Source organism: Monopterus albus, unplaced genomic scaffold (genome assembly GCF_001952655.1).
Source record: "Monopterus albus unplaced genomic scaffold, M_albus_1.0 scaffold427.1, whole genome shotgun sequence".
In the NCBI taxonomy this organism is placed as follows: Eukaryota; Metazoa; Chordata; class Actinopteri; order Synbranchiformes; family Synbranchidae; genus Monopterus; species Monopterus albus.
The window spans coordinates 153779-163081 of record NW_018128307.1 but is presented as its reverse complement, the minus strand read 5'-3'; the positions used below and the strand labels follow the sequence as shown (position 1 = coordinate 163081).

Below are 9303 nucleotides of genomic sequence, written 5' to 3'. Positions count from 1 at the left end.
TTTTCAGGCCCAAGCACAATAACTTCAGTTTTGTCAGAGTTTAGAAGTAAGAAGTTGCAGGTCATCCAGGCCTTTATGTCTTTAAGACATGCTTGAAGTTTGACCAGCTGATCTGATTCATTTGGCTTCATAGATAAATATAACTGCATAGCACCTGTGATTTTTGTGTTTCACCGTGTCTTGTATGGTTTTGTTTAGCGTTAGTTCTCTTATTAAAGAGACGGTTTTGTTTTACATTTCCTTGTCTGGCCTTTTAATTGAGTTCACCCTCAACATTTTTGGCAGCATAACGCGCCGATTCCTGACATGTGGTGTGTGCGTGTGTGTTTGTCTTTATATACTTGTGCGAACCAACCCCTGATGGAACACCTTTCTTGTGTGGACATTTCATTGGTGACTTTCACCAATGCGGTTTTTGTACTATGATGGACTCTAAATCCTGACTGAAAATCCTCAAACAAATCATTCTTGTGCAAGTGGTCACATAACTGCTTTGCAACAGCTTTTTCAAGGATTTTGGAAATAAATGGGAGATTGGATATTGGTCTATAATTAGCTAGGACACCTGGGTCAAGAGTAGGCTTTTTGAGTAGAGGTTTAATTACTGCAAGTTTAAAAGCCTGTGGAACATAACCTGTTAATAGAGAGAGGTTAATCAGATCTAGTATGGATGTGTTGATTAGGGGAAAGACGTCTTTGAGCATCCTGGTCGGGATGGGGTCCAGGAGACATGTTGATGATTTAGATGAAGCAATTGTTGAGGTTAACTCAGAGAGATCTATAGGGGAGAAGTACTCCAAGTATAAATGAGGTCTTACAAATGTTTCTAAAGCCATTGTAGTAGATGGCACATGAGCGAGAGCTGTGGGAGTGGTCCGACCAATTTTTTCCTCTAATAGTTGTGATTTTATTTGTAAAGAAGCTCATGAAGTCATTGCTGCTGAGATCTAAGGGAATGTTAAGCTCAACAGCACTGTGGCTGTTTGTCAGCCTGGCTACAGTGCTGACAAAGTTGCAGTTTCTTAAGTTGACTTAAGAAAATGCAATAAAATGTGTATTTGCTTCATCCTGGGTCTGTGCGACTCTTCTCAGTTCAGGTTTCTATCGACAAAATGACACTTTCACACTGCGCATTTGCTACTTGTAACATCTGAAAGCCACCACCTTTTGGACTAGCACAAAGAAATATTTAATTCAGTTTTCTCCAGTTTCCAGAAAATGGACCTTGTAAGTGTTACATTGGCCTGTCCTCCCACCTAGTGGTTGGTATAAGATGTACGTATACCTGGAACTAATGTTTCCTAACTCGACAATGAAACTTGCTGAAGCTGTTAAATTGGGTTTAAAAATATTGTCACAGCTCTTCCTGTTCAGCACACACAATTTCTAGTCTCATTTGTTTGCAGTCGGAAACAAACAATGACATCAGGCGGTTTATTTTCCAAACTTGACAAAGCTCCTCCAGTCACACAGACAAAATAAGTGGCCCTCTTTTCATGAGAAAACTTTGCCAGATTAAAGACAAAATTGGTGAAAGTTGGATTTTGATCTGAACGACTCCAGCACCCAATGAGTATTAAATAAGGTTCTAATGAACCAAAAGGTCGCCAGTGAAGTAGACAACGTCATGAAAGACTCACAACAGAGTCCGTCCTTCAGTTGTGTTACAAAAAGTTAATGAAGTCACACTTGGCAGCAAATTGTTTCAACCTTTATTAAACATAGCTTGCAAGAGATAAATATTACAAAGTTATTTCCTCCAAAATTAGCTTATTTTTTTCAATCAATGCATAATTGTCAATCAACTGGCAGTATTCAAACAGCATTATTTTCTTTTACTTTTTTGAAGACTGTTAAATATCAAGTATGTGCAAAAGGTCAGGATTGAGGTAAGCAAAACAAAAAGGACTTCAGATAGTCTCTGGTCGGTTTCATCTTCTGTTTCTGCTTCCTCAGGTGATTACTTCTACATTGTCAACATTATGCAAAAAGAAATGTTTCTACAGGGACACTGATAAACTGATTCCCCTGTATTAGCAACAACTAATAGAAGATCAAGTAGAGGACCACACATGTTGTATGCTGGTATTGGCAGGAAAGGTGATCACTGAATCAGGGTCAGCATTGGCCATTTAACAAAAAGGCATCCCAAAAGGTCAGCCCAGCGTTTCGCCGCTGTAAGAGCACAGACACATGGCGAATATTTAGTGCCAAACCTCTGCATCAGATGAAGTATTTTTATGGCAACAGTGTTACTCCACAGTTGGCTGCTTCTTGGCAAGAACGGGCCCGAGAAAGCACGGGCAGGCCACGTGTACCACGGTGAAGAACAAGTAGTCCTCCTGAAACAAGCTAGGATCACAGAGGTCTAAAGACCTTTACCAGACAGCTGTCTAGGACACTGGGATCTAATGGTCAGCTCACCAAAACACACAACACATTCTCACTAACAAACATGACCTAGTTTGGCTTTTATTTGTTTACGTTTTGAGATGTGTGCACTGCTCACAGTGCTGAAAGATGGCCGGCACAACAGCTCCGTCTCCTTCCACAATCGGTATCCCCGTTATCCTGAACTCTTCTCCTGAAGACATCATCCTCATGAGTACTGCCTCCAGTGCCTTATGTGGATTCTTCAACGCAACAGGACAGCGGAAACCACGAATTGTGGAAAGAGCCGTTACTCGACTTTTTAAAAGTCACTCTTCGTTGCTGTGAGCGGCATAAATGCTTCAGCATCCACTGTCCCATCCAGCTCATCCCAGTGGTTTACAGGGAGCCAATGGCTGCCTGACTGTGTGGACACACGACGTTAGCCGGTGCCAATGGATTAAAGCTGATTTATGGTGACCATGCTAAAATGCCAGTCTGGTCTTTCAGGTGAGAAGCCAGTATTGGTGTCAGACCCCAGGCCAAATCAGATCAGGAGGGTCCATCTAGCACACTGTGAAACATTCAAAGCGCTTTAATCTAGAGCAGGTTCAGGAAATGTTTCTGCAGGAAAGAAAGCAAACTCAGCTCTACCAGAGTTCTTCCGTTTTAGAAGCAATGCTCAGATGTGTAAGGCGACTGCCTGATGACCGGCTGAACCAGTGAGCACTTTCCTGCAAACTCAAACTAGTCCACACATTTATAACACAATAATACACAGTGATCACAAAACAAAATGACAAGCTTCACAATATTCATGGCTTTTTGTTTGCTTTTCTACACAATATACAACCATTTAATTTGTTTTTTCAGTACAAGGGAGGAAAAAATGCTTATGTACAATAAGTCATTATTACTTCAAACCTAGCAAATAGTGTCATTTATCTCAGTCAATACATGTTTATTTTTTTAAATTGGAATAGAAAGAAAACAGAACTCAATTGAGACATCAGAAATAGAATGACATCTGAAATCTAAAAATTTAAATTTGAAAGGAATCTGCAGTCCAAATACATGGATGTGTCTGCAGAAGAGCGAGAGAGACAGGAGCTTTTTTTAATCTTCACCTTCAGCATGGCAGCAAATGGAGATGCATGATGAAACATCGGAAAGGAACCAATATACCCCAGATGGTAAAAATTAATGAAAATACCTCAACATCAAATTTCAACTGTTCTAAAGGAAAAACAAATTTGTGTTTTCAATATAATCAAGTGTTTTCCAAGTGTAAACTTTAGTTTACATCTCTGAATTAAATCCTAGGTAGTTCAGTTCTGGCGTAAACCTTCCACTTCACTGGGCTGTTTATCATCAGACTACTGTGACACGGGGCTGGGCAGGCAGGAGCCCTTGGACATGACGTGCCCCCATCTGATAGTCCGGCTGGAAAAACCCCACCAACCAATTGCTGCTCAGGGACAATGGAGGTGTAACAGTGAAATGGAACTTGACGGGTTGCAGCACAAACCTCTCAACCGTGCGGAGCTCCATCAGAGACATCACAGCAGAACTGACTGGCAGTCATTAAACAGAGTCGGCTCAGGATCGGTTTCATAAAGTTCTAGTCAGAGTGAGCAGTCTGTCCAGTAGACAGTGCACCAGCGTGGTACTGTCCTGGGTTTATCCTAAATGACCCCGAGGAGCTCACAGGCTCTGCCTCACCAGCTCAGCCAGGCAGTGGGTTGTTTCCATAAAGGCGATCTTTCCTTCAGCTTTCAAAAACAAACTGTGCTGCTGCACTAGCAAGAAAAAACACAATGGCTCATGACCGAATAAAGGACACGTGATTAATATGACCCTGTTAAATCTGGAGTGTTTAGAGTTTACTAGCAATTTGAAGGGCACTTGACACTTTTCACACAGAGCAAAGACGGACGCCCTCACTGGGAAAGAAGTGGAACAGCGGTGAGCCTTGGCTAGCTGTCTTAGCCAACTAGCTGGTGGCCTAATTCAACAAAACAACCAAAATGGACACTAGTGCTGTTAGCCTCTACTACTGTGCACATCGGTTATGTTTAAATCAGGACAAGACCGGTGAGTTCCACACACTCACATGAATGTTTATTTCTTAGAAAGGGGTTTCGACTACCACTTCAGCTTCTCTGAAAGCCACTAGTTTTGCAGGACAAACACCAAAGTGGCGAACGTTACACTTTGAAACAAGTGTGTGCAATAAGGTGGGTGAAAAGTCAAAGGAAAAAGTCGGCCATTTTCTACATTTCCTGCCTCTACTCACCGTTAACGTCTGTCAGTTCTGGATTAGCTTATTCTTCTGTGCCACTGACCTCCACCGTTGCATCGGTGAAACCGTGTTGTGTGAGCAACGTTTCCTCATTATGAAACACCAAACCCCAAAATTTGTTAAGAACATCCAGAGATCTCGTGCATGGGCCCTTGACTCTTGCTTACTTCAACTTGTGTAAACTGTTATGGCTGCAGTCTATGGCACAGACAGATTATTTAACCCAGGACTGACGGACATCAGTGGTGAGCAGAGGAAAATCACTGCTGGTTTTAGTCTCTGACTGGACAGCAATTAAAATGCTGCTTGTATAGAAAATGGCCGACCTTGTCCTTAGAGTCCGGTGGCTGTGGCTGATTGTAATGTAACCAGACACACAGACAGCCAAGAGGCGGATATTATCTAAACATAAAATGTGCACAGAACAGAACAGATCAACATTTTGCTAGAGATAAATCAGCTGTTGCACGGTAACTGAAGGAATCCAATATGGCTGCCAGACAATGTGTTAAGCCACCTGCAAGCCTCAGCAGCAGTGCTGGTCTCATGTCAGTGATGAACCTGTGCGATGTTTCACCACAGTCTGATTGTCTGGAAAATGTCTGACATGGACTGGACTTTCAATCAGGTGCCATCGAGTCTTTGCATGGTGCGTTTACAAATAAAAGCTTGAGACTTCTTTGCATTTTGAGGCTTTCTCCTCCTCGTCAGACTGAAATGTGTTGGATGGCCCGCTCCGATCTGTGTCAGCTGCCTGTCTGAGCCCTCCTCTGCAGAGTCACCCTGTCCATGGATAATACTGCACGCTGACCAAACACTGCTTGAAACACCTGAGCTACTGTGAACTCCTGAGGAAACCAGTGATGAGTTACTCTCTCTCCTGCTTACGCGTGCGCGATGTCAGCGCAGCTGGAGATATCACAATGAAATCATCAATCATAAAAAACACAGAGCCCTCATTTGGTTTGATCATGTAAACCAGGAAATAACTAAAACGTTTGAGGATTTCAAAACAAAAACCCAAGAACATGTAAAATGAGGAAGAAATATTTAAGATTTTGCATCATTTCTAGGTCAGCAAACAAATTTAAGTAAGCCTGTGGTTTTCCATGTTGACTCCTTTGTGCTAAAGGCCAGAGCTCCCATGTATCCTGTCCACTGGACACATGACAGTCTGATCTACTCAGAGACTTGTCCTCCACCCTCCGACTTCTGACTACCAACTTGTCCGCCTTCAGACAACTGCTCGAACCCCACCTGTTTAGCACTGCCTCTGATGACAGATCTGATGTTCCCTCTGCTCCTCATTGTGCTGTTTTGAGTGTTTTATATTATTTTGTACTTTTCTTCTGTACTATACTGCTCTATAAATAAAGTATATTATTGATTTATAATTACTACTTGTTATAAATATGGCTGCGCCACAGGTTTCCAGCAGAACATTGCTTAGCAAGTAGCACTGTGGTAGTGGGAAACACAGCATCAGAGCTAAATCATGGCTAGACTGAAGGTTTCTTAAAGGGCAATGCGCAGCGCTCTAAGCCTTTGTGGATCTGTTGTATACCCAAAGAAGATCAATACATCAAGCTTTGTTCAATGAACAGTAGAGAATCTGCTAAGTAAAGAACACAAAACTCCAGTCAGCAAACATTCTGTGAGGTATGCCGCCTAATAGCGGGCTCAGAGCATGGTGGTGGGAAGTCAGGAGGTGTTGGACACCTGAATCGACTATCCCCGACTTCTGGTCTGCATGTCTGAAAAGAAGGATTCAGACTACAGCAGGATGATGATCCCAAACACAGCTCAACGCTTTGCAAGAACTACTTACTGCCACTTATTGCTGGTTTGTGGCACTACTGACTGAAGGCCTGTGCTTAATAAGCGTGGGCAGCGATAGCTCCGTTTGTGAGCTCAGCACTCTGATGCTCTATGATTCAGTCACACTGAAGAAATGCTGACACACTGTGCAAACAGGCAGATCAGGAAAATGTGTTAAGGTTTGCATTAACTGAATCATGGAGCCCAGTGCTGAGGCCACAAACAACAACAAATGCACCTAAATTGCCTTAACCGAGCAGGATTCACCTTGTCCACAGAGGAGGGAACCATTCACTGCCTGGCTGAAATCACTCATCATGGAAGGACCTTGTGTGAAGCGAATACTGAATTACTGAGTTACTGCTGGGTTTATCAGACAGAGGGGTCAGCTTCTTCTGATGCTGGCATCTGTACTCAGGCCAGCGGCAGCTTACGGCTGCCTGCGACCCAGTGCACTGGGCACCGGGGGGGTGGGGGGGATTGTGGAGACCCACATGTACACTCCAACATTTATCAACACTGGCAAAGTCATTTAGGATGAACCCATTCATGATCCATTAAAACACACCTCAGTGGCATGTCCTCTGACTCCAATCTGCCATCAGCCAGTATCCAGACCTTCGCCACTCATTTGTAACATTCTTTACCTCCTTGTTTTTCCAATTGGAAATATGCAAAGTGCTCCTCTGGAGTGAGGTGACTTGTGTGCAGAGTGCACACACAATGATTGATCCATGTCTCTCCCATAAAACATATAATCCACATCCTTTTTTTTCTCTGAAGCTAGGTATCTATACATACTCCATACAGATATTTCAATAGTTTTAGCTATGTTGATTATTATCGTCTCCAGGGGCTAATACCTCTCAGGTATGCCGCCATTTCATTAGGAGACGCCGCAAAAACAAACAAATAAACATAGCAAAATAAAGAAAGTTTTTTTTTTTTGAAGGGTGGGTGACAACCAGAAAACAATATAAAAACTAAGAGAAGAAGAAAACAACCCCAGATTTGTATGTTTCTAGGTACAGAACCTGTGGCTTGGACACAAAATGTGTTTACACCTACAGATTTGAGTTCATAACATGTGATGCCAGGAGGGGTTGCCGGGTGAAAAGGGTTCAGTCTGTGCATACTGGATAATCAGAGATGCTGAGGGGGGCCACGGAGGGGCCAGTGGTAGGAAGCGGGATGGGATGGAACCAGGAGTGGAGCCCGTCACCCCCGTGAATGCTGGGTGAGTGCGGAGACGACATCCTCCTGTCTATCAGCTCACTCCTCACTGCAGTCTGTATGAACAGCTGAACTGCTCAGTGGAGATGGTGCCGTGTCTGTCTGCTCTGACTGGTACAACTACACCAAGTCCCACGTACATCCACCTGGTTCACATCTGTAATGGGAGACTGACGTCTGAAATGAAGGAACCAATGACGAACTTTGGATGAGGGATGGTGGGCAGCGACTAGCTGATCACATAGGATTCTCTTATGTCAGTTGTTTCCACTTCGTTAGCTCTGACGCCGGCCTGAACTCCAAGCTGAGCTTTAGCTGTGTGTCGGTGCAAAAGCAGCTCTTGAAAAGGTCCCTCTGATGTGATGACAAGTGCGGTGCTTCGCTCTCGCCTGCATGCCCTTCCCCTGTTCACATCCTCCTCCTTTAGAACAGGCTCTCTATTCCCTTTTCAAGAGCAAGCAGAGCAATGACTAACTTAATATTGTCTGTTTTTGCTCCTATCAGCATTTTCCACTTTGTTACTTCAAGTTAGCGAGCTAACACTTCTTACAAAGCTTCAAAGTTGTTAAACTTTATGTTGCATAGCAACCACAATGCACCCTGTTGATCTTCTGTCACTAGCAAGTCACATCCAAGCTCGGTAACGGAGTGGAGGAAAAAAAATCCTATATGATCGTGGCCTGAATCGACCCTACAATGATCCACCGTCACTCCCCGTAGTAAAGGAGAGATGGCAAAGAAACAAAATGGACCAAACAATTAGAAAAGAAAAAAGCATAATGAGTAACTGAAGCAAAAACAGTAGCTGCAAGTATAATAATAGTGCTCTCAACAGCGATAATAATGGGAATTATAACGGTTAAACAATGCTGACAAAGAGTTTTACCATAATAAGAACATTTGAGATGCACTGACAGGTTAGTGTCTTTCTCCGACTCGGTGGTGGGGTTTCATGGGTAGGCACACGGACAGGCACTGCATGCTATGGGCGGGTGGGGATGTTGGTTGATTTGGGAGTGCTTCGGCATCAGGGGTAAGAAGGCAAGATGGGGTGGCATCAAAGGGGCAGTAGGGCCGGCCAGTGCTCATTTCTGTCCGGTGATGGACTGCGATATGGATCGAGGCGGGATCATGTCCAACAGGTACTCTCTCTGCCGGTCTGCTAAGCTGGAGCTCTTATGGGCTCCAACTGCCGCTGGGTTCAGATAGGCAATGTTTAACCCTGTGAGAACAAGACAGACACATCAAAAAGATACTGTAAAGTCTGACACCGGCTTACTTCAGCTTTAGGCTCCAGAGTATCCATCACATTTCAAACAGTGGTCGGGGCAACCGTTGAAAGAACATTTTTGAACCGGGCCACGAGCGCAGACAGGTTCGTCGTCCGAACACAGCTTACTTCTCATTATTTCATTGCGCATCTCCCTCCTTTCTGACCCACTCAACACTTCTTCAGTGTGACTCCACTGTCGTGATCACCTCACCTCTCCGCTGCTCTCAGTTTACTGCTTGACAGGAATACTCTCTAATCAGTTACCTTTCTGCTGTTGTCCTTTGTTCAGTATTAAAACACTTCCTGC

At 43.7% G+C, this 9303-nt stretch overlaps 1 protein-coding gene across 1 annotated transcript in view; it reads right to left on the bottom strand.

Annotated features, from left to right (window-relative positions):
* Positions 1 to 4848: 4848 nt before the first annotated feature.
* gatad2b (GATA zinc finger domain containing 2B) overlaps positions 4849 to 9303 on the bottom strand; it is a 59866-nt gene continuing 55411 nt past the window's right edge. The window contains 1 exon segment of the mRNA XM_020586878.1: positions 4849 to 8945. Within this exon segment, the coding sequence (XP_020442534.1) occupies positions 8809 to 8945 (137 nt within the window). The 3' untranslated portion in view covers positions 4849 to 8808.